This window comes from Tasmannia lanceolata, unplaced genomic scaffold (genome assembly GCF_043159265.1).
Source record: "Tasmannia lanceolata isolate RefF3 unplaced genomic scaffold, GAP_Taslan_0.1 ptg000016l, whole genome shotgun sequence".
Classification (NCBI taxonomy): Eukaryota; Viridiplantae; Streptophyta; class Magnoliopsida; order Canellales; family Winteraceae; genus Tasmannia; species Tasmannia lanceolata.
The window spans coordinates 1,853,754-1,879,776 of record NW_027518693.1 but is presented as its reverse complement, the minus strand read 5'-3'; the positions used below and the strand labels follow the sequence as shown (position 1 = coordinate 1,879,776).

The following is a 26,023-nucleotide window of genomic DNA, read 5'->3' as shown; positions in this document are numbered from 1 at the left end:
ATCCAATTGCATAGAATTTTGACGTCCGCAACTCTCTCTCTCTCTCTCTCTCTCTCTCTCTCAGGAAAAAGAAAGAACAAAAGAAAAAAAAATCAGCAGATAAATATAAAGAAAGGGGGAGAAATTATTCTGAAAAAAGAAGAAGAAAGAAGCGATCCTAATCAGTGAAGCAGCTGTGAAAATGGAAGGAAACAAAGACGATTTATTTTTCTAGGGTTTCATTTTTTTTTACATTTGGATCAAAATCTCTCAGATTTCTTAATTCCCAAACCTGGTAAGCCCTCTCAATCTCCACTCCTTACTCTTTCTTTTCTTAGGGTTCTTTCTTTCAGCTCCAAAACCCTAGATTATAAAAAAAAAAGAAAACAAAAATTTGCTCTTTCGAAGCTCTGGATCGTGGAGTTAAGTCCTAGTTCTTGAAATCGAGACAATCAGGAGGAGTTTCTTGGAGGTTTTCTTTCAATCTCTGAGATTTTGAAACTGTTGCTAATCAGAGCTATTAGTTTGAGTTAGGGTTTTGTGGTTGGATCGCTTTTTTTGAGCTTGGGTGTTTGAATCGGTTAACTCGTGCTTAATTACTTTGTTCTTTATCTGTTTGATTTCATCATTTAGGTTTGTAGACTAGGTTATTATTATTATTATTATTTTTTTCATTTCTCTGTGAATTTCATCAGTTCGGTTCCTGGGTGCTGCATTTGTTGTATCTTTACTAAGTTTAATCACATTATCGGTAGATTGATACTGTGTTATATTGTTTAGAAGGTTTGTGGGTTTTGGATTCTAGAGGTATAGGTACTGTTGGGCTTGTTTTTTCTCTGTCATTCATAACATAGTTTCAAGACTCAGCGTTGGACTCTGTCTTACCCTGGCTGCGTTCTAGTCCAAGTCCACGGCAACAATTAACTGTTCGTGTCAACCGAGTACTTGGCCGCGTCGTGCCAAGTCAACTATGATTTGCTGTGGCTGCCTTTTGACCTGCATCTGGATTTTGAAATACTGATTCTGAAATTATATAGAGATTCTTGAGATTTCTGGCCAGTAGCGAAGATTATCTGTTCCTTCTTGGAAAATAGTAGGAAAGTTTTAGGATGTTAAGATCTGGGGCATGTTTCTTGGTCTTGGTTTACCTTGTTCTTAGTCCAGTTTTCGGTAGTTGTCAGTGCATGCTTAGGACGAAGGGTTCTTTTCTGAAATTGGTGCCAAGTGAAAGCAGTGAGGTTTCAAGGTTTGGATGCAGGAGCAAAGTGCTTGTTGGGGTGAATGAGATATCTGGTGTTCAACTTTTCTGGTTCTGATTTCATAATCCATGCTATTTTAGTTAACTCCACCAATTTCGTAATTTGTTGTTTACTTGAGCCCTTCAAAAGATGGTGCCGTCGGGGCCTCCGACTCCTGTCAGTGGTGCACAATCTGTTTCACCTTCACTCTTGCGTACGAACTCCGGCATTTTGGGAGCACAAGGTGGTTCTGTCCCCTTGCAGTCCTCTTTTCCCTCGCTCCTCTCCCCACGCACACAATATAACAACGTGAACTTGCTTGGAAATATGTCCAACGTGTCATCCCTCAATCAGTCATTTGGCAATGGTGGGCCGAACTCTGGGATTTCAGCTTCAGGAATGCTGCAACGTGGCGGCATCGATATGGGTGCCGCCGAGTCTGATCCACTTTCCAGTGTAGGCAATGCCATGGGTTTTTCTCATTCACACGCATCATTCACCCCATCAAACAACCCAACAAATTCTGGTTCATCTGGTCAAGCTCAAGGGCAGCATTTCCCAAACCCGTCCGGCAACCAGCTGGTGTCAGATCAGCAACAGCTCGACGTGCAAAACTTCCTGTATAATCAGCAGTCGATGCAACAACAGTTCCCCGTCCATCATAGTCAGCAGCAGCAACAACAACAACAGCAGTATCAATTACATCGAGCAGGGTTAAGCAATATGGGCCCTGTTAAATTGGAGCCACAGATGGGTAATGATCAAAATAACCAGCAGCAACAGTTGCAGTCTTTGCGGAATCTGGGTCCCGTGAAAATGGAACCACAAAAACTCCAGTCTTTGAGAAACCTAGCACCCATCAAGATGGAGCCGCAACATTCCGAGCAGTCAATATTTCTGCAACAACAACAACAGCAACAGCAACAACAACAATTTCTACAAATGTCCCGACAGTCGTCTCAGGCTGCCGCTGCTCAGATGAATCTCATGCAACAACAACGTCTCCTACAGCTACAACAGCAAGAGCAACAGCGGCAGCAGCAAATTCTGAAGGCAATACCTCAGCAAAGGGCTCAATTACAGCAGCAATTTCAACAACAGAATTTACCCAGAGCTGCTGTAAAACCGTATGAACCGGGGATGGGTGCACGGCGTTTGACAAACTACATGTATCATCAGCAACACAGGCCTGCTGTAAGATTTATTCTTTCCCTATAGTAAATTACATGGTAAGGGGTGTTTTAGAAGTAGTTATTGTGCTAATGCCCGTCATTTATGCAGGATAACAATATTGAATTTTGGAGGAAATTCGTTGCTGAGTACTTTGCTCCCCATGCCAAGAAGAGATGGTGTGTTTCTCTATATGGAAGTGGTCGACAAACTACTGGTGTTTTTCCTCAGGTATTTTTCTAGTGAAGCATGGTGAACACTTTTGTTCCTACTTGGTAGCTTTAAGTTACAGTTGAGGAGATTCAAACCTGGGTAACCTGTTTGTTTTGGGTTGTGTACCAGTAAAAGCGAATGGGCGAACCTTGTTGAACCTTGCCTTGCTTTAATCGATTTATAATTGTGTCCATATTTTTGCTTTTTGAAGGATTGCATCCGAAATATTAATGTCATAAATGATGATTAGAAACATTTTAATGCAATAATTTGCTGGTTAGTTGTTGCCTTCTTCTTGAAATGAGATGTCTTCTATACTCTACTTAGTATTTAATTGTAATTTTGTAGGATGTGTGGCACTGCGAGATATGCAATCGTAAGCCAGGCCGTGGTTTTGGTATGTATTTCTGTGCTTTGTGAAATTTTCGATCGTAATGCTGGTAGCTCATTTGAATTTGCTCTCATTTTCCTCACTCTAATATATGGACAGTTGGGGCTCTAGTTATATGCATTGGAAGGGTTATCTATTATTATTATATATCTTATTTCAACTTCTCACTTCGTGCTTTCAGAAACAACTGTTGAGGTCTTACCAAGGCTTTGCAAAATCAAATATGATAGTGGTACTTTGGAAGAACTTCTTTATGTCGATATGCCCCATGAATATCCCAATGCGTCAGGCCAAATTGTCCTGGATTATCAAAAAGCGATTCAGGAAAGTGTGTTTGAGCAACTACGTGTAGTACGTGATGGTCAACTTCGTATTGTTTTCTCTTCAGATCTAAAGGTTGGACATTGTCGGATTGATTTATGTATGCAAGATGTCTCTACTGGATTTCAATGAGGCATATTGACCAATGTATTTAATTTCCAAAATTTTTACTTGTTTATAGATTTGTTCGTGGGAGTTCTGTGCTAGACGCCATGAGGAGCTTATACCTCGAAGATTGATTATACCTCAGGTAACAGTTACAATTTATACTGTACATGCTACTTTGAATATTGCTTTTATACATATGATCATTGCTTTTGAAGTCCAAATCATCTTCTCTTTGTATTATTTTTTTGAATGCTCATCTTCTCTTTGTATTGACCATCTTGGTTGTGAGGCCTCCCCCATCTTTTTCTTAATACAATTCTTTAGCATTCAAAAAAAGAAAAAAAACAGAGCTGAAAATGGGAACTTGTCTAGTAGAAAACTTGATCAGACGTCTTGACTCTGCCTAGGTCTATTAAGATCTATTACTTGTCTGAGTATGATGTTGATACAGGTGTGTAACCTCTTATCCGTCCTTACTAATACTTTTAATTATGGGTTATCTAAATTATTTTTTTGAGATTCATATTTTATTTCTATTCACCCTTGTTTACAAATTTTTTTTTCTTAGTCCTTAATTTATTAATCTCTTAAGTAATAACAGATTTTTAACATAATAATTATGTTTTCTCACACCTTGTTAGAATTATTTTACATTTCAAGTGATTACAATTTGTTATAGTTTTTGGGGGTTTAAGACTGTGAGACGGATGCACGATTCCGAGCTCCACGATTCTATGGTCCAACATTAATGTAGATCAGCTAACTTGGAGGTTGGTGCAAGCCGGGAGGGCTCACGGCAACAACCGAAATCTAAATGGAGCTCGTGGGAATTAAACCTGCAAAGACATTAGCCATAAAATATCCAAACAAATAAAAATAAACACAGGGATTAATTTCAGCCCGGAAAGCCCACGTATGGTTAGATTTAGAGAGAGAAATCAATGCAAACTTTTTCTATGTCAACCTCAACTCAACTCAACTAAGTCTTTGTCTCAAACTATTTGGGGTCGGCTAATGAATCACATAACATATCCAAACAAATGAAAATAAGCACAGGGATTAATTTCAGCCCGAAAAGCCTACGTATGGTTAGATTTAAAGAGAGAAATCAATGCAAACTTGTTCTAAGTCAACCTCGACTCAACTCAACTAAGCCTTTGTCCCAAACTATTTGGGGTGGGCTAATGAATCCTTTAGAAAATTTTTATGAAGAAGTTGAAACGATCTACCTGCTCAAATTGACTAAGTCTAATCCGGACACTAGTTGGGTTTGTTGTTCTAAGTCAACCATCCTTTGAAAGTAAGAGTTCCATTGCATCAAACAGGACCAAACGAGAAATAAAACTGAAAATCTATTACAAAAAAGCTCGGTGTCCAGAATTTTAAATGCTTAAAACTAGGGCCCACAAACATCATTCAAGGGTCAAATACATCCTAAAACACTGACGAGGGGTTAGGGTTCAAACCTACCATGAAAAAATGGCTAAAGGCCAAGAAAAGAAAGGTTTTAGGGTTCTAAAATACCTTCCAGAAAACGCAACAGTACCTTAGCCCAAAGCATACTCACAACGGGTCCCAAAAGAAGATGGTGAAGTCGTGGAGAAGCCTTGAGTGTGAATCTTGTGCGGACAGCAGCAACCTCCAAGGAGAGTCTTCGGAAAAGGGCAAGAAAATAAAGAGGTTGAAGGATGGAAGAAAGAAGAGTGGGATGATGATCCACAAGTAGAAAAGAAGATTAGAGGGGGTGAAGATAGGTGATGATCCACAAGTAGAAAAGAAGATTAGAGGGGGTGAAGATAGGCTGGCTACATATTCCAAATATGGTTGGTTGAGCGGATGGGTGGATGGTGGGAATCCCATAAAGTGGAAGGTGCAGCTGATTGGATCATAGGGGCAAAACTCAGGTTTGTGAAAAAAAAGCTCAAAGAATGGAATTCCAACCGTCAAGAGGCACTTCGGGAGCGTCAAATATGGATTCAAGCGCGGATTCGGGTATTATCTTTGGCTGATGAGGAAAGGTTAGCTTCAGAGGACGGATTAATTGAGCTGGGCAAACTTAAGGAGGAACATAAAGGGAGCCTACTTCAGGAGGAAATTTCTTGGAGGCAGAAGTCCCGCGTTACTTGGCTAAAGCATGGAGATAAAAATAATGCTTACTTTCATAATATGGCTAGTGCACGGCGTCGGAACAACAGGATCGAGGTCTTGGAAGTGCAAGGATCCCTATCTGGGAGCAAAATGGCGATTACGTCGGAAATTATTGCGTATTACCGAAAGTTATATTCAATGGAAGATATTATCCGGCCTAGATTGGATGAGGTGGTGTTTAACACTCTTGATGATTCCAGCATCTCGGGCTTGGAAGCACCCTTTATGGTCGAAGAGGTGGAGAGAGGGGTATTTTCGCTGAATCGAGACAAAGCTCCGGGGCCGGACGGTTTTTGCCTTGCTTTCTTTCAGGATTGTTGGGAGTATGTTAAGGGCGATTTAATGGGCTTCTTTCAAGCTTTTTATGAGAGGTTGGAGTTGGATCGTGGAACTGGCGCAACATTCCTGGCTCTCATTCCCAAAGTGAAAGGAGCCGTGCAAACTTCTGACTTTCGACCCATTAGCTTGGTAGGATGCTTATATAAGGTTTTGGCTAAAGTATTGGCGGACCGTCTCAAAAGGGTACTCCCTTCTATTATTTCAGAGAACCAAAGTGCTTTTGTTGCTCAAAGACAAATTATAGATTGTTCGATGGTGGCAAACGAAATGGTAGATTGGATGGCGAAGTCAGGGGCGCCAGGTATTATCTGTAAGCTGGATATGGAAAAAGCATACGATAGAGTCGATTGGCAATGTTTGGACTTTTTCCTTCACAGAATGGGATTTGGGGAGAAATGGCGAGGGTGGATCAGGAGATGCTTATCTTCAGCATACTTTTCAATTTTGATTAATGGCTCTGCACAGGGTTTCTTTAAATCGTCTCGAGGCTTGCGTCAAGGGGACCCTCTCTCGCCTTTTCTCTTTGTTATTAATAGCGGAAGCTCTTAGTGTGCTGTTGAAGAAAGGTCAAGCGGAGGGGCTGATTTCAGGGGTCTCCTGCCGTGCTTCTGGGTTGCAGGTTTCCCATTTGCAATTTGCGGACGATACCCTCCTATTTAGCTCTTCCTTGGCCTCAGAGATTCTTAATCTGAAGGCCATTTTAAGGTGCTATGAACTAGTCACAGGTCTTCGCTCCAATTTCTCTAAATCCCGAATATATGCTCTGAATCTAAGCGAGGAAGAAGCTTCTACCTTAGCCAATATTATGGGTTGCTCTCTAGAGTCCTTGCCGGCGTCCTACCTGGGATTGCCCCTGGGAGTAGGGCGCCCACGCAAAAGTGCATGGGATCCCATTGTGGCAAGAATAGAGAAAAGGCTTGATACATGGAAGCGGAATTTGTTATCTAAAGGTGGTCGGTTAACCTTGATTAAAGCGGCCTTGGCTAATATTCCAATATATCAACTATCTTTATTCAAATGCCCGGAGTCTGTTGTGAAACGTATAGAACAGCTTCATCGAAGATTTCTGTGGGGTGGTTCAGAACAACATCGGGTCATGGCACTAGTCAGCTGGAAAGAGGTTTGCATGCCAATTCAAGGAGGTGGTCTAGGCATTCGAAGGATCAGGCAGTTAAACCAAGCGTTGATGGGTAAATGGTTATGGAGGTTTGGCGAAGACAACGCAAGATTATGGACCAGAGTAATCTCCGATAAATATGGTGTTGCACCAGGTGAGTGGACTTCCCTAAATAATTTTCTTAATCCTGGGGTGACGATTTGGCGGGATATCCTCCGCCTATCTCCGCCCTTTCAACGTGGAATTCGATTTCGGGTGTACTCCGGTGCACGGATTTCTTTTTGGTCAATGTGGTGGTGTTCGTCTGCTCCGCTTCAAATTCTTTTCCCGGATCTGTTTTTAGTAGCAGCAGATAAGTTTGTTTCTGTCCAAGACTGTTTCGAGTGCTATGATGGTAAAGTCATATGGCAGCCTCTTTTTCGTCGGAACTTTTTTGACCGCGAGCTGCCATCGGTGAACAACTTATTACAGCTTCTTGCTGAGACTTATGTCAGTGGCTCGGGGGATGACAGAAGGTTGTGGGTAAACTCTTCTTCAGGCAGATTCTCGGTAAAGTCATTTTACAACAGTATGGTGTCTGTTGAGGGCAGTGCTTTGGCAGCAAAGGTGTGGAAATCTGCGGCGCCCCCTCGAGTTTGCTTCTTCGGATGGTCCGCCATAAGAAATAGGATCCAAACAGTGGATTTCTTGCGAAAGAGGCATATGCTGATTATAGATCACTGTTCTATGTGCCTTGAATCCGGGGAGACGGTGGATCATCTTTTCATTCATTGTCGAGTAGCTAGGGAGGTTTGGGGGAGGATTCTAGTAAGATTCGGCATCAATTGGGTGTTCCCCTCCTGCTTGCAAGATTTGATTGACGGATGGAAATGTATACCATGGGGCAGAAAAGGCAAGAGTTTGTGGTGGCTGACATTCATGGCATTCTTATGGGTCATCTGGAAAGAAAGGAACTCCCGAGTTTTTGTAGGGAAAGCTAAATCTCCTCATTTACTATTTATTCAGGTCATTACTTTGATTATATCTTGGGCAAGGGCACTCCCGTTATTCAGATTTGTGTCGGCCTTCGACCTGTGGGAAGGGTGGAGATTGGTCTGTGAGAGTCAGGAAATCAGGCCTGTTTTAACCCCCAAATGGAGCCCCCCTACTGCCGGAATCGTCAAATTCAACTTCGATGGCTCCAGTATGGGGAACCCTGGACCAGCTGGGATTGGGGGTGTTTTAAGAGATAGTAACGGTGCGGTCCTCCAGGCTTTTTCGGGGCCCATCGGTAGGGCTGATTCGAATGAGGCAGAGGTCAGGGCAGTGCATCAAGGCTTTTTAAGTTTGTTAAGGGGGCGCTCAGTTAGATGTGTGGTGGAGGGGGACTCGTTGAATGTTATAAGATGGCTCAGGGGCTCTCGGGAACCCCCGTGGCGTTTTCTTCAGTATTTTGATGAGATTAAGGACCTCATCAAAGAAATGTCGGTAACTTTTCAGCAGGTGAGAAGATCGGCTAATGAGGTGGCTGATAAATTAGCAAGAGATGGAGTGTCAAATCAAGTTCTCACTCTTTATGATTTTCTCCCTCCTTAATTTCATCTCCTAGTTTTTGTTGTTTTTATTTCTCTTCTAGTTCTGTAAGGGGGACTCCCTCAGTCTTCTTTAATATATCATATTATCATTCAAAAAAAAAAAGATTAGAGGGGGTGAAAATGGTGTTAGGGTTGAGAAGGTGAAGAAGAGTTAACAAAGAAGGTGAAGGAAGAAGAGAAGATGGGAGAGAAAAGATGCAAGCACAAGAGAAAAGAAGAGAAACTCACCGAGCCGTGAGCGGCGGGTGGAGGGTGAAAATCACGCCGTGTGCGTGTGGGGGAGAAGAATGAGAAAGAGGAATAGGGGAAAGAGTGGTCGACGGCCTCCTTTGGGAGTGCTTCCTGCATGTTTTCTCAATAGCTTCAAAAAGTTAGGGTTTTCCTCTCTAAAGCTCCCTTAATATAGTGAAGGTTGAAAGGGTGGGCCCACATCTCTACTTAATTCCCCCATGTGCTTTAAAAGAACTTAAGTGAAACCTAATGTCTATTCTACCCCTCCCCTAACACTTAAGAAAATAAGCACTAAGGGCAAAAGTGTCCATCCTTATAAAATAAAAAGGCTAGGGTCAAATGTGTGTGCAAATGTGTGGGCCCTAGTTGATGTTGACATTCCCTTACATTTAGGAAATCCAAATAACAATAAATAAGTCTAATAACCAACAAAAATAACTAAAATAATGGTCCAAAAGCAAGTAAATGATGATCCAATGGTCGGATCACATTAGAGGTGGATGCACTGGCGCGTTTGGGAGTTGATATGGTGGCCGTAGTGACTTTTGATCACTTCTCTCCTTGCAAAGGTCATGTGGGATGTGGTTGTCCAACTTTTTTCATTCCTTATATCCATCTCATTATAGTCTAGTTTGATTGTATATTATGTGACCTCATTGGTCATTGGGCTCGGCCCTTTTAAATAAAATTTTCACCATTCAAGAAAATAAAGACTCGAAACTGAACTTTCAAGAACTTATATATTGTAAGAAAGATGTCTGTGAGGTAAATGTGTTTGCTGTTGTGAATATAAACAAAAAATTTGATAAGTCTGTAATGCTTTTTACTAAATGTCTGTGAGGTCAATGTGCTTGATGTTGTATTATAAAAAAAAACTTTTATAAATCTATAATGCTTTTCATAGTAAACTTTCACTTCTCTATTTTTATTAAGTTGGTATCATGGATCTATTGATATTTTGGTACTATGTTTATCCTCTGTTATTATTTTTTCTATTTCTTCATTTTCTTGTTTGCATTGATTTCCTACTTCTTTATTTTTTGAATTATTTATCTGTGTATTCCTCAATGTTTATTATCATTTTTATTTGTGGTTCATTTTCACATATCTATATGTATGTAGGTTTATAAGTCATAGGCAAGTTAGAGTGTTTGTCTGTGTCTCATTGTTATTCTTTTTAGTGGTTAAATATTAGTTGGTGGCTGCGGTAGGTGAACTCATTGAATCAACTCTCTCATATATTTGTTCAAGTGTGCCGATCATTCCAAGTCTAATTTTGCAAACCTTGCTTATGATGCACCCATCTGACTGGAAATGTTTGATGTATATTTACACTTGAAATTTCTTGTCTAATTTTTATTATCTCTTTTTTTTTGTCTTGATAGTTTTCCATTCAACTTTGTAATCTTTTTGTCTGCATGTTTCAAACGGGATTGCGTTGGATACTTTTATAATATTATCTAATTGAAGTTGCTAAGCGTAGAAGAATGCATGCATTGCAATGTCTTATTCTCTTTTAACAGTTCCCTTTTTCTTGTGTTTGACACTCTTTTCCATTAATCAAACTCTTCATGTGTCTTTTCAATATACATTTATCTTAACGGGTTCCATTATTCTCATTTTAATCCCATTTTTCAGCTTGAATGGGCACACTTCCATAAAAAAGAAACTTATGAAAATAAAAACTAAAAGTATGATTAGAAAATTTATAGTAATAGTTTGTGCATAGGGGTGTTCGACGCTTAGATATTTTGACTTTTAAATGTGCAAATAGTGTTACATTAAGTGCAGTGCCAAGTGTCTGCTTTTTAATGTCGTCCCCTGGATGTCTTGTCTGTGCATTTTACAAAGTCCCCGATCATGTCTTGTGTTTCTATGTGGAAGTGTCCTACCGTGCTGACACTTTACAACCTAGAAATGGGGTATCCATCCAGGTAACATTGTGTTGTGATAAAATGTGAAAAAATACATGCCCTTGATTTCTGCCTTTTTTCTCAACCTCTTCTTTTCTCTCGTTCACAAGTTCACAACACACTTTTATTTGTTCAAAATATACATGGTTTTCATTTTCTTATTTTTCACCCCCTCACATTTGCTATTTTGCAAAATAGTTCTCTCTCTCTCTCTCTCCTTTGACCTTTATCTCGATTATTGTGATTGAATCAGAAAGAATTTCACAATTATTTGTTGTAGTTAGAAGAGGTATGATATTCACATACACAGAATACTCCAATCACATAAAAATGCTGATGAAGTTGGCAACGTAGTGTTATCCAAACACCGCGCCTTTTGTTTCATAACATGGTCACTGACTTCTGTAGCGCTTGAAATGTGCATTGGGAGTGTTCGGTGCATGCAAATGTCATTCCTTTCACAAAAATTACTGTGCCAATGACCCAGTAGTGACTTGGTTGGGTATTAAGAACCTGGCCAAGTTGATCCTTGACTCGGCGTGTTATTGCAATTTTTCTTATTTCTATTTTGTTGAAAATTTGACTTGAGGTTGCCTTGATATTTCATAAAGAAATGCTGAAAACCAGCAGAAAGGTGTCAATGTGTCTCTTGGAGGTGCTGCGCTAAGTCGCTAACTACTTTAAGCTATGTAGAAGTTTGTTTTCAAAGAGTTTCAAAACAGATGGGAGAGGCCTAGGGGAGGGGTGTCTGATGACATGATGCCAATAAACAATAGATTGGTTTGACTTAAGCAGTGTGCATAAGAGCTTAAATTCTACTAGTTTCTTCACAAAAACATTGACCAGTGCTAATCAGGAGTTGGAAATACCCCCCCAAAAAAAAAAAAAACGGAAGAGTAAACATCGACCAACACAGTGGTTGTCGCATCTGAGTTATGAAAAAGAAGTGGAGTGATGGATCCAAATATCTAGCATTGGATATCTTTGAAAGATTTTTCATTTTGTTTCAAGAATTATCGTGTTATTGTCATAAGGTGAAGAGACCTTTTCTGTTATTAATTTATTACATATTTGTTTATGTTTCTACTACATTTTCAAAAAAAAAAGAAAAAAAAAAAGACAATGTTTATGTTTCTACTGCTCCCTGTGAATTGGCCTTCCATGATTTAATTATTTATTTTATGAAGTTTTAAACTAGAAGTCCACATGATGTTCTTTCCTATAGTTGTTGCAGTCATTCTCCTTAACCAGTTATGTCGTATCAATTAGAACCCATAACAATTTCCTTTTCAATATGATTTCTCAAAAATTTTAAATATTGTCTGTGTTCTCTTTCTACATGTGCTATTTGATTTATTACATTGGGGACACCGCTTTGTATGTAAGATGGATTTCGAGGTATCATTACATAGTTAACATAATTTCCAGATGATTGATAGGTGATACTTCTACTATGCAGGTTGGTCAACTTGGGGCGGTGGCCCAAAAATACCAGGCTGCTACTCAAAATGCATCATCCAGCTTATCTGCTCAGGACCTACAAAATAATTGTAATATGTAAGTCACTCTCCTCTAATTTTATGGGTTACCATGTGCTTGAATGGTTGCATTGATTTGTGCTTCCATTGGATTGAGGATCTCAAGTTAGGACAGTATTGTAACTATGATATTTAGTTGGCTAGACATATTGCACATCTATCCTGCTCTTTCTAATGATGTGTATCGCTGCCATGAATGATTATGTAACATGTACAAACAACATTTTTTATAATAGTTCTGAACAAATTAATCCAAAGGAACAATAGCATGCACTCGAATTCTGTTTGTCAAAATTGTCATAAAAAATTTATGTTTGTGGTGCAAACCTAGGGTTTGCGTGTTCTTTGGAGAACTCTTAGGAGTATACAAGTGTCTACTCCTCAACTAAAACACACATTCATTTCATTAACATATTTAAACATCCAAAATTAATCAACTAGCAACTAGGATTCGAAATGATTCACTAACAAGTTAAATTCAGTCCAAACATAGTTTACAAACACATAGTCATGCTTCTGAAATTATACCTGTAACTAAGATTGTAGGCTACATACTCAAACCCCGTGGAGAAGGAGATCTAAAGAAGAGTTGGAGCAATAGCAGCAGTTATAGTCCGTCCAAGGGCTGTACGAGCCACTAGAATGACACAAAAATGATGGAAACAGTAAGGTAACAGCTATGTGGTTTAGGCCGGCAGAAGTAATGACTGGATCTACTGTAAAGTGGTTTAGGACAACAGATCTGATAGGAAAAAAATCAGCAAACAGAGATGGGCAACAACAGTTACAAAAATTGGCCCTTTGTAGATGAGGAGGGATTAATAGAAGGGGAGAAAATGAAGGGAAATACAATGAAAACCTGCAAACAAGAGTTTGTTATTCGGAGGTTATAGGACAAGAAAAGAGGGTTTTTCGGCTGTGCTGAGGTGCGGGAAGAAGGTTAACCAGCAAGGGAGAGGAGACAAAAAGGAAAGCGCAAGAGGGGGCTGTCATCTGCAAAAAAATTGATGGACTACAGGCCGGCAGATGTAGGGAGACAAAGCCGAGAGGGAAAGAGGTAAAATAGAGGTCGGAAAAGGGGGAAAAGGAGGAAGGAGGGGAAGGTCAAGAGGGACACAGAGGGAAGGGAGAAAGGAGAGAGGTTGCTTCTCTTGGAGGTTGCAAAAGAGGCAGAAATCCATGTCCAAAACTTCTTTAGGGCTTCCTCTTTTAGGTCTTTTTATATGGGGCTGAGCGGTCTTTGCCAAGGTTCATATTTATTATGTTTAGTAAATCCGAACATACTAAAAATAGTAAGTCCATCTTTACTAATATAGTAAGTTTGCACATACTAAAAATAGGTAGTCTATTTTTCTTTCTTCTTGTCACTTAAGTGGTAAGAGGGTGAGCCTTGGCGCAACGGTAAGTTTGCTCCATTGTGACCTTGTGGTCATGGGTTCGAGTCACGGAAACAGCCTCTCTGCAAAGCAGGGGTAAGGTTGCATACATCTAGCCCTCCCTAGACCCCGCAATGTCGGGAGCCTCCTGCACTGGGCTGCCCTTTTTTTTTTCACTTAAGTGGTAATGATATGTGGGCCCTGGCTGATGTGAATAACCCCCCCCGCATCTAGGATAATAAAATGCCCATAAAATTAGAATAGATCCTTGCTAAAACAAAAACAAAAATGTATTCTCATCTAACATAAAGAATGGCTCTCAAGTGGGCTGGATCACATCAGCTGTCCCATATGGGAAAAAATCGACTCCATCGAGTAGAAGTCTACTACTGCTGAAACATGTCCTCGCGAATTTGTCGAGTCTGTACTGTATCCGACTATGAATCTGATTGTCCTCGCCAACGAACTAAGTATCTCCAATCAGATCGTCGGCAGGTCTCCGTCGTCCAAGTGTCTAGGTTGTAGACTCCAAAAGATGTCGAAACGATGAGAAAATGCTCTATCTAACCTCCAAAGTATTTCTGTGGCTACAATCGCGAAACGGTCATCTCGAGGTAATGTCGTCACTAAAATACCCATGCCGAAGGGATGGTATTCCCGGAGCTAATCAACAGTCACCATGAAGAGTTAATGGTTTGCTTGCAGTCGCTCTAATGACTTTTTTTGTATCTTCTTCATGTTAGGAATGAAGTCCTCGGCTTTGGCACTATGTCAACCGGTGTAGTAGGAAGAGATAGGGCTAGAGATAGGTAATGAAGGGGTCAAAGATAGTCTTAAAGGGGGTACATCTAATGAAATAGTTAAGGTAACTACTGCAAACAAACTGCACTTGGGGTAGAATTAAATCCCTTTAATGAACTCTCTCGCCGGCTAAGCACCACAGCAAATTTCCAAGGCTGCGATTGACCACTTCTGTTATCATCTGCTCGGGAGCAATGTGTACTGTCATATTGAAATATACCCTATTTTACTCTTTAAAATTCTCCAGAAATGAGGCACATCGGAGAACCTAGCTATGCAAATAGACATGGAATAAGGTAGGTACATTGGAGAACCTATCAACAATAACAACATTGGACTCAAGTCTCCTAGCAACCCTCACCATAGGAGAATACAAGACAATGTTGGAAACTTGACTTTTAATGGACTGACTAACCCTGTTCTGGGTCACATAAATTGTTCTCACTTGATCCCCATCGAGCATAGTTTCATTATACTCAACCTCATGAGATTGCTCATTCGTTCCCACATGTGGATCACCTTCATCATTGGGACCGTTTCCTCCCTCAACATCAGTTCTATCCTCATTATTTACTGGTTTTGCTACATTAATCTGAGACTTAAATTTCCTATATGGACCGTCAGATGACTTGTGACCTGGTTCACCGTATGTGAAATATTTGAAGGGTATCTTGTGATTCGGGTCCTAGAAGTCCACGCCCCGCACTACTCTCACTACTACTCTCCCCTAGGTGGTCTCATGTTCGTACTCCTAGGAGGAAGAGTGGGGTCCGAGCAACTAAACACCATGCCTCTATTGGTTGAGGTACAAGGGATTCTGTCAGTGTCCTTTCGTCTCGCCTTGCCTTGCACATGTGAATATGATGGGCGTGCATTCCTAGGAGTCATGGCATCACTAGGAGCCTTAAGCCCAAGATGTTTGCTAATGCGATTCAAAGTTAGTTTAATCTCATCTATCATATCCGTGTACTGATCCAGTGTAGCCTGAGTGCTTGCCCCTGATGTGGAGAATTGGCCTTGTTAACTATGGTTGAAAGTGGATAATTTGACATGCAGAGCAATCGTACGGACTCACGAATGATATTAAGACATTAAACACAAATATAAAGACACGATACAATATAATCGCTATCTAGATAACTTGAAGTGGGGGCTCTGTGACCTAGGAAAACATTAAGAAACTCATTTATCATGTAAAGATCCCCTAAACGACGAAAATCAATAATCTAGACTCTATCAAGAATTTTACCCCATGTCTGAAGGGAACTAAATGAACTACCTAAACATATAACTAAGGACTATATTTTTTACTGAACACTTAACTCAACTCAACAAAACCTTTGTACCAAACTAGTTGGGGTCGGCTAAATGAATCCTTTTGGAAAAATTCATGAAGAAGGTAAAAGGAATCTACCCGGCTCTAATCCTGGTTCTAGTTGGGTTCTTCTACGTGGATCATTTTCTTCCATTCTATCCTATCTAAGGTCATGTTCTTTGTTATGTTCCTAGCTATCATGTCTTTCCTCACTGTTTCTACCCAAGTTGTTTTCGGGTCTGCCCCTACCACTTTTTACTCCATCAATTTGGCATGAGTCGCCTCTTCTCACCGGAACATCCAAAGGCCTACGTTGGATATGTCCAAACCATCTTAAGCAGTGCTCTCTCATCTTCTCTTCAATTGGTGCCACCCCCACCTTTTTACGAATGTCTTCATTTTTAATTCTATCTAACCTTGTGTGGCGGACATCCATCTAAGCATTCGCATCTCCGTTACACTCATCTTATGCACATGCTGCTTCTTGGTGGCCCAACATTTTGAGCTGTACAACATGGTTGGCCTCGCTGCTGTCTTATAAAACTTTCCCTTCAACTTGGTAGGGATTTTACGGTTGCACAGAACTTCTGATACAATATAATCTCTATCTAGATAACTTGAAGTGGGGGCTCTTCGACCTAGGAAAACATTAAGAAACTCATTTATCATGTAAAGATCCCCTAAACGACGAAAATCAATAATCTAGACTCTATCAAGAATTTTACCCCACGTCTGAAGGGCACTAAATGAACTACCTAAACATATAACTAAGGACTATATTTTTTACTGAACACTTAACTCAACTCAACAAAACCTTTGTACCAAACTAGTTGGGGTCGGCTAAATGAATCCTTTAGAAAAAATTCATGAAGAAGGTAAAAGGAATCTACCCGGCTCTAATCCTGGTTCTAGTTGGGTTCTTCTACGTGGATCATTTTCTTTCATTCTATCCTATTTAAGGTCATGTTCTCTGTTATGTTCCTAGCTATCATGTCTTTCCTTCCTGTTTCTAAACAAGTTGTTTTCGGGTCTGCCCCTTATTCTTTTTACTCCATCAATTTGGCACGAGTCGCCTCTTCTCACCGGAGCATCCAAAGGCCTACGTTGGATATGTCCAAACCATCTTAAGCAGTGCTCTCTCATCTTCTCCTCAATTGGTGCCACCCCCACCTTTTTACGAATGTCTTCATTTTTAATTCTATCTAACCTTGTGTGGCGGACATCCATCTAAGCATTCGCATCTCCCCGACACTCATTTTATGCACATGCTGCTTCTTGGTGGCCCCACATTTTGAGCTGTACAGCATGGCTGGCCTCACAACTGTCTTATAAAACTTTCCCTTCAACTTGGTAGGGATTTTACGGTCGCACGGAACTCCTGATACAATATAATCACTATCTAGATAACTTGAAGTGGGGGCTCTTCGACCTAGGAAAACATTAAGAAACTCATTTATCATGTAAAGAACCCCTAAACGACGAAAATCAATAATCTAGATTCTATCAAGAATTTTACCCCACGTCTGAAGGGCACTAAATGAACTACCTAAACATATAACTAAGGACTATATTTTTTACTGAACACTCAACTCAACTCAACAAAACCTTTGTACCAAACTAGTTGGGGTCGGCTAAATGAATCCTTTAGAAAAAATTCATGAAGAAGGTAAAAGGAATCTACCCGACTCTAATCCTGGTTCTAGTTGGGTTCTTCTACGTGGATCATTTTCTTCCATTCTATCCTATCAAGGTCATGTTCTCTGTTATGTTCCTAGCTATCATGTCTTTCCTCACTGTTTCTAAACAAGTTGTTTTCGGGTCTGCCCCTACCTCTTTTTACTCCATCAATTTGGCACGAGTCACCTCTTCTCACCAGAGCATCTAAAGGCCTACGTTGGATATGTCCAAACCATCTTAAGCAGTGCTCTCTCATCTTCTCCTCAATTGGTGCCACCCCCACTTTTTTACGAAGGTCTTCATTTTTAATTCTATCTAACCTTGTGTGGCGGACATCCATCTAAGCATTCGCATCTCCGCTACACTCATCTTATGCACATGTTGCTTCTTGGTGGCCCAACATTTTGAGCTGTACAGCATGGCTGGCCTTACAGTTGTCTTATAAAACTTTCCCTTCAACTTGGTAGGGATTTTACGGTCGCACAGAACTCCTGAGGCAAGCTTCCACTTCAACCAACCTGTTCTTATTCTATGGTTAACATCCTCTTCAATCTCTCATTCCTTATGTAGAATTGAACCAAGATAGCGAAAGATATCCCTCTTAGGTACCTCCTGCACACTCATATTTACTACATCCTCGTCCCGCCTCCTTACATTACTAAAGTTGCATTCCATATATTCTGTCTTAGTCCTACTCAGTCTAAAACCATGTGAGGCTAAAAATGAATAGATTATGAGGGATTCTAAGACACGAGCTTTGATACCAAAATTGGTTTGCGAGTTCTTTGGAGAACTTATAGGTGCATAAATGTGTCTAAGCCAAGATTAAAATAGCACGTTCATTCCATGAACAGATTTTGTTAACTTACCAACTTCTCCAAAAGCTTAAGCTGTTGGAGAAAGGCGGTATTTATCTTTTATACTTTAACACTCCCTGGCACGTGTGGCCCACTTGGCAAACACGTGGCACATGTGGTCCCACTTTGGGCCGACCATCACATGTGGATTTTTGCTATCCGGGAGGTTTGAACTCGAGACCTTTGGCTTTGATACCGTGTTAACTTACCAACTTCTCCAAAAGCTTAAGCTGTTGGAGAAAGGCGGTATTTATCTTTTATACTTTAACAGATTTAAAGATCCAAAATTAATCATCTAGCATCTAGGATTTGCAAAGATTTAAAACTTTTGAGCTAATTCACTAACTTTTGAGCATCTACCCAAGTTCTGTCCAAACATAGTTTGCAAATGCATAGTCGTGCCAACGAAGTTCTATCTGATGTACTATTTTGTCCACAATGTGAAAACGATCTAAAATAAACAAAATTAGGGCCCAAAAGGTATGGGTGGAAAAGGGACAGGTCAAGAAATGGTTCTATTACTATATATGAAAGTCTATATAGGGCAATGGGTATTAAAGACCAGATATCGCCTGATTGTGATAACAGCAGAGAAGGAGATCTCAAGAAAAGAGGGTGTGATAACAGCAGTAACGGTCTGTCCAAGGGTTGTACTAGCCATCGGAATGATGCAAAATTGATGGGAAAATTGATGGGGGACGTCGTGAAAATAGTAAAGGAACAACTGGGACCATATGCACCAGCCGGTAGAGGAAAATGATGGCTGGATTTTCTATAAAGTGGTGCAAGACAACAGATAAAAATCAACAGACTGCGATGGGGAACAACAACTACAACAATTGGTTGTTCGTGGATGAGAAGGGAGTAATAGAAGGCGAGAGAAGAGGGGAAACATGGCTAGAACCTGCAAACAATGGGTTGTTGTTCAAAGACAATAAGAGTTGAAAAGAGGGGGTGTTAGCTGCATTGAGGCGCGAGAAGAAGGCTGACTGGTAAGGGAGGGGAGAAAAGGAGGAAAATGCAAGGGGGGTTGTCGTTTGCCCGAAAATTCTGGGATTGCAGGCTGATAGATATAAGGAGGCAAAACTGAGAGGAAAAAAGGGAAAATAGAGGATGGAAAAGGGGGAAAAGGAGAAAGGAGGGGAAAGTAGAGGAGGAGGTGAAGGAAAATGGGAAGGAGAGGGGAGGAAGAGAGGAGAGAGAGGTTGCTGGCAGTTGCAAAAGGCGTAGAAATCCAAACCCAAACCTCCTCTAGGGCTTCCACTTTTAAGTCTTTTATATGGGGGGTGAGGGGTATTTGCCAAGGTTTGTATTTTATTATTTTTAGTAAGTACTTAGTAGAAATAGAATGTCTGTCTTTACTAAAACATAACAAGTTCATACTTTAAAAAAAATATTAATTCCGTTTTCCTTTTTTCTTTCACTTGGTAGTGGTGTGTAGGTCCTAGGTGATGTGGACAACCTCCATATCCAAGATAATAAAATGTCCGTAAAAATAGAAATAAATCATAGCTAAAACAGAAATAAACCTAATCTAGAATGTCTCATTTAAATGTCTTATGTAACTTAATGAATAATAGCTCTCAAGTGGGTTGGATCATATCATTATGTTAGCCCATGTTAAGAGAACAACTCGACTTATTCTACTAATTAAGAAAATAAAAAGAATTATTTCTACATTTTTTTTACAAATTCTGATAACACTACGTATTATCCTTTAAAAATTGGTACACCCACTTAAAGGTGTTTTTCATCATTTCTAACCTTGAAATCCTAAAAATCATTAATCCTCCACTCTGCTTTAACTCCTGCACCGATCTTTGCTCTCAAGTCCTGACTTAGGCAACGCATCTGTTCGCGGGGCTTACAATTGCTTATATATGTAAGGCTTTTGGCCCTTTGAGAGTTATAGACCTTGTTTGATATGCAGCATCTACAGCCTTGTGCTTTGGAATGTGACGCTCTCACCTAGGTTTGGCTCCTAGGAAACCTAGAGAGGTTCTAGGTCTTCTTCTCTCCTTTTTCTTTTTTTGCTTTATTTCCCTGCCCCTGTTCTTGAATTCCCAACCTTGACCCGTTTTGCTACACAGCTGACCACTACTGTGTTCCTACTCTTCTTTCCCAACCTTTGCACAGTTGACAGCCCAAGCTTAATCCTTTCTTGATTCTATTCTTGATCCGTTCACAGATTCAAGAAACAGTCCCAAACTACCCATAACACCTATTCTCAGTCCATGGCCCTAAACCCTATTCACTTCCATCGATCACAAAACTGATCTTCAATTCTTTGAAAACCGTTAACGTCAGTCCCTTTCTTGATCTGTCCAGAGACTCAAGAACATGTCTAGAACTGATCTACACTCCCCAATCTTCAACCAAATCCATCAAGCCAGTCTTTTTTTGACCTGTTAAAATCTAAGAACCCAATCTCAACCTATTCCTGCATTCCTGACATAACCCCCATTTTAAACTCACCTTCATTCAATCAGGCCTAGCAAGAGTGGTCATGGTCCAGTCGGCCATCATTCGTTACAGTCCCAACAGTCCCGGCAGTCTACTTTTTCACCTACAGTTCAGACCTCCTTCATCCCATGTATCATCATACATCACCCCTATTCAGCCGACCAGCCTAATAGAGTCCACCGTAAGCAGTCCTATTATAACTGTTCCAAAATGTGTTATAGCAGTCCCTCATATCAACTCAACAGCCCATCTGCTCAATTCCCTAACCCCCTTGAAGCTGGTCCCTTATTCCTTGATTTCATGCCCCGTTGCTGGACCCTAAACCTTAGCCTTTGCCCCTTTACCCCTTTTCTTTACTCAGCAGACTGAAGTTTATTTTATTTTCCCTAATCAGTCCTACATCAACTAGTATCAGAACTACAATATCTATTTTTATTCCCTTCGGTCCTGCATCAGTATCATTGTAGCCTGAATCCCTATTAGCTTGCCAATTTTCTTTACTTTTTTGGTGATTAACTTTCTCATATGTATGTTCAGGAATGCTAGTTGGTTTTTCAATTCACTTGTTTCAGATTTGCACCAAGTTATTTCTTCAAGGCCCTCATTATATGTAATTCTGAATTTTATTCGGATCTTATTAAACGGTGGTGATTAGTCACATAAGCAAACTTTTATTCTATCATTTTTCTTTTTATGTGGCTTTTTTTCGTTTGGAGCTTTCAGTTTTATGCTGCAGCTATCAATCGTGTTTCTCGTAGCAGTAATCGGAACATGAAGTGCAATGCGTTACTGTTGCTTCCTCTCCCCTAAGCTGATGATGTGCATGTTTTAGGTTGTTGCGACATATTTTATTTAGAATTTTGGGTTATATGATATGGTATCACTTATGAGAAGTAAAGTTTTCTGAATTTGATCAGAGTGCAAGTGATCCATCACTCATTTATCAGTTTTTAGAAACTCTTATTAATAGATGACAGTAATGCAGTTTTTGTTTCGGTCGTTTTTTTTTCAATTGTTTCATCTTTGCATGATTGCATGGGAAAAAGTCATTTCTTCCTCCTAGTTTCTGCTATCTTTTCGGTGTTTTACTTGGACATTTGTGGTAAGGGTCAAATTCTAGAAAACCATATGGTAGCTACCGATACTCTGGAACTTTTCGTCCAACTCTTTTTTCGTGGATCTGTTTGACATTTTTCAAAATTTCTTTATTTTAATTATGGCTGAATTTCTTCGTTCTATTTAATAAGTTACATTTCAAGGAATAATTCCATCCCATCAACGAGATCCAGTTTATTTGTAGTTTAGGATTCTTGGCATGTCAGTTTGGGTCATGGACCTTTTTGAATTCCAATCTGTCAATCTCAAATTGTTAGTCTCAATTAACATCATATTTTATTTCTGCTTCAGGTTTGTTGCATCTGCTCGTCAATTGGCCAAATCCTTGGAGGTGCCATTGGTAAATGATTTGGGATATACAAAGAGATATGTCCGTTGCCTTCAGGTAGTTTTTATTCAATATTACTGTTAATGGAAGTTATTGATGAGGTATATAGGCCCTGTTTGTTTTAGATTTTGAGAACCGATTGTGAGTCCAAAACAGGGCCTTAGCCTATGCACCATTCTTTAATTTCTTTAGTTAGGAATATGTTCAATTCCTATTGTGCCTTTTTATGGTCATAGCTAAAACCAAGTTAAAAGTGTTGAGTCATTGCCGATGTCAAATCTAATTTCTTGGAGAACGAAGGGAAAACAAGGGGCTGTTTGAAATTGAATACGTGGATTTTATAATCTTGGATTTCCTCCAAATCGTAGTTGGGAGACGAGAGAACGAGACCAGCCGTCGTTTTCTGTTTTCTCGCCCTTCTTTCCGTCATCAAGAGATCAGGAGATCATCCCATGTTTCCAGGTTTTAGAAATCTCAGGATGTGGGAGAGATTTCTAATACCTGGATGTCTTACTTAAAATCAAAGATTCTAAAGAGAAATGAAGCAGTCGTTCTCCTTCTTCTCTCGTCTCGCAACTACGATTTTGATGAAATCCAAGATTCTAAAATCTGCGTATCCAAACGGCCCCTAAGTTTCCATGATTTCTAAAGATGGGATTGCTCAGGGTCCAATTCTCTAATGCAGAGTCAGCCGAATTCTTACACAATGATTCCCAAAAAAGGTGATATTGACACCTTCATGCAGCGACAGTGACATGGATCCAAAAAAAAAAAACAAACCAAACATCACTAGATGTATGATTATATCAATACATAGTACTTGAGTGAATATAAATGCAGAACATGTAATCCCGTCATGGGAAGCTGATCTATACAAGATGACTGTGTTACACCAATTACACATTTACACCAAGTACCAAACTACAATACTGATATTGGCACAACCTTATTTTAATAATTGCACAAACCCAGCTTGTCTTTTCTTTTTAAATTGGCCTGTAAGAGCTTTTTGGGAACTGCAATAACATTTGCCAGCTCTTTGAATAATAAAAGACAAGATGAGTTGGTGCAATTATCAAAACATGGTTGTGCTGATATCATTTCTGTTTGTTTAATATGCTTAATTATTAAATTTGGTAATTTACACAATTTTTTTAAATAATGTCTGGTAAACAAGAGTACTTTTGGATTGCAATGTTTGTTTTTTAATCCTCCATCCTTTTTGAAACATGAAACCTGTTTTTTATCAGCATAACTTTCAGATGTGGTTCGGTAGAGCTAGAAAATACAACTCATCAATGATCTTAGGGACGAGTTATGGAGATTCATTACAACTGATGTTGTGTAACCTGATATTGTGAATACATTGGTGCATGATCTGTGTGCCTGAATTTTGTTGATCTATTTGATTTGCAGATATCGGAGGTTGTTAATAGTATGAAAGATTTGATTGATTATAGTCGAGAAACAGGGACTGGACCTATGGGTAAGCTTCACAGTTATTCTTTATCTTTTCAGCTCAATTGGTTAATGCTTTGGTTTTCAACCTTGAGGTCGGACGTTCAATCCCAACTTACCTGTCAAAAAAAAAAAAAAACTTATGACTTTTGATCCTTCGTACTGTTTTTGACATTGCTATATGTATAGATACATACATACCTACATACACACACACATATGCATACATATACATACATATGCATATACACACATACATATATAAATACATATACATACATACACACATTGATAGATAGATAGGGACCAGTTGGACATGTGGGCCCACACCACCAAATGGGGCACATCATGGATGATCCATATGCTAAAATTGTCACCAATTGTGGTGATGCCCATGGTTTTAAATTTCCATCGAAACCATGTTGAAAGATAAATCTGAGCTCTTTTCTGTTCATAAATTATTTTATAAATAAATTGAGCCACAATTTAGTTCACCTACTCCTATTTTACGCTCACATAATGCTTTAGAGTATGTTAAGAATGAGCTTCAAACCTTTTGTGCCTCAAATAGTATGATTTTGCTTTTAATGAATGGGCCTTATCCACTATTCAAAAAAAGAAGTGAATGGGCCCAATCAATAACCAATGGGATATAAGAGTTTTTAAGTCATAAATTATTTATAAATGATTTACATGCCCTTACTTAAGTTGCAAACTAAACACTACTTTTACTAATATGGTCCAAGTATACAATGATGTGGTCTGTGAGGTGGCTTGGGCATTAGGTGATCTTGACAACCCCCACATCTAGGCTCAAAAATAGCAAAAATACCAAAATAGAAAGTTTCTACCAAAGAAAAATAGAACTCCAAATAAAAGGTCCCTATAGCTGTCAAGTCACCCAGCCCGGATCACATCAATTACCCAAGAACACTGTGTCTAAGTTGATCTAAATAAAATCGTTACTAAGTGACTCCACTTAGGCAAATTTCACTTTGAGAACCCTGCCCGAAATGAGAGTGGAGTAGTTCCAATTGATCTCTAATCGAGTAATATGAGAACTCCTAGCCCACATCACAATCAATCTCCTAGCTCTCTCAATATCCCATAGATGCTCTTCGCTTTGTCTTCGAGTGCCCAAAATGATATGGAAACACATGGAAAGGATCCTATGATGGCCGATGTGCAAACTTAGTTTATGTTTAGGCCATGACCAATCCAAGATGAAGCCTGCCACGTGAATGGTTCATATTATCAAGATGGGTCCCATGTGCATGATGGATATAGGAAGCATGATAATATAAGATGAATCCATGAAGCATTGGATCATTCTTTATACAAAGCCACATGTATTTATATACATACATCGGAGTGATATATTCACTCGCTTTTCTTCCCTTGGCTAGCTCCCTCTAGTGTATATTTATGACTACCCATTTACAATACAAGCGCTTGGCCCAATGAAGAAGGAATCTCAGTTCCCTCTTGTGTTTGTCTACTAATTTATATGTGCGTTCGTGCGAAGGAATCTCGGCGACCTCCTTTCACAGGTCTGGAGGAGAATAGGCTGAGTAGATGTTACACGGGGAGAGTCCATGACTTGGTGTGACCCACCTCTTGAGAAGTCGAAGCTGAACTTCAATTGCTCGAGTGTCTAGGTAACCAAGGTCCAACTGGTATCTGTGGTCTTCTGAGGATTGCTGATAGATAGACGTTATGAGTTGTTTTGGGACCTATCTGGGTAAAAGATTCCATGGGCGTGGAGGTGTAGGCACTTCTTAACAGCATTAGGATGTTGGATCATAATCAGTGGGCATCAAATTACATTGAAGGAGACTCCCTCAAAGTGGTCAGATTGGTGACGGACGGTGTCAGATATCCTTGGAGACTCGCAGAATTGAAAATGATACATCGGAGATCATGTATGTTTGAGAAGAGTATTTCATTGACTTTCGGCATATGTGGCGATCATCCAAATCTGATGCAAACTTGCTTGCTCACATGAGTGTTAGTAGTCGTTATTACTACTTGACTAGATCATTTTCCTCCTGGAGGACAGACTGATTTATTTTCTGCTATTTCTACTGCTGTATTTTATTCGATTGCACTTTTCCTTTTCCTACTTTGCTTTTCTTATGTTTGACCATCTCGTTCATCGACCGCCTGATGTAGTGGTTTCCTGATTAATATAGAAAATTACTTTTTTATTTTTGAACCATCCATTTACAGGCCACACATTGGAGGATTTTAAGGCATGGTCCATTCATAGCAGGCCTAGCAAATAAATGGTTTGGTTCATTAAGCAAATGGCCTTCACCTATGCTAATGCCTGCCCATACTTTATTCATGGAA

At 39.7% G+C, this 26,023-nt stretch overlaps 1 protein-coding gene across 1 annotated transcript in view; it reads left to right on the top strand.

Annotated features, from left to right (window-relative positions):
- LOC143849135 (transcriptional corepressor SEUSS-like) overlaps positions 1-26,023 on the top strand; it is a 28,057-nt gene continuing 2,034 nt past the window's right edge. The window contains exons 1-8 of the mRNA XM_077358186.1: positions 1-2,411; positions 2,499-2,618; positions 2,949-2,997; positions 3,173-3,387; positions 3,494-3,562; positions 12,202-12,299; positions 22,177-22,270; positions 23,630-23,699. Of these exons, the coding sequence (XP_077214301.1) occupies positions 1,368-2,411; positions 2,499-2,618; positions 2,949-2,997; positions 3,173-3,387; positions 3,494-3,562; positions 12,202-12,299; positions 22,177-22,270; positions 23,630-23,699 (1,759 nt within the window). The 5' untranslated portion in view covers positions 1-1,367. The remainder of the gene's footprint in view (positions 2,412-2,498; positions 2,619-2,948; positions 2,998-3,172; positions 3,388-3,493; positions 3,563-12,201; positions 12,300-22,176; positions 22,271-23,629; positions 23,700-26,023) is intronic.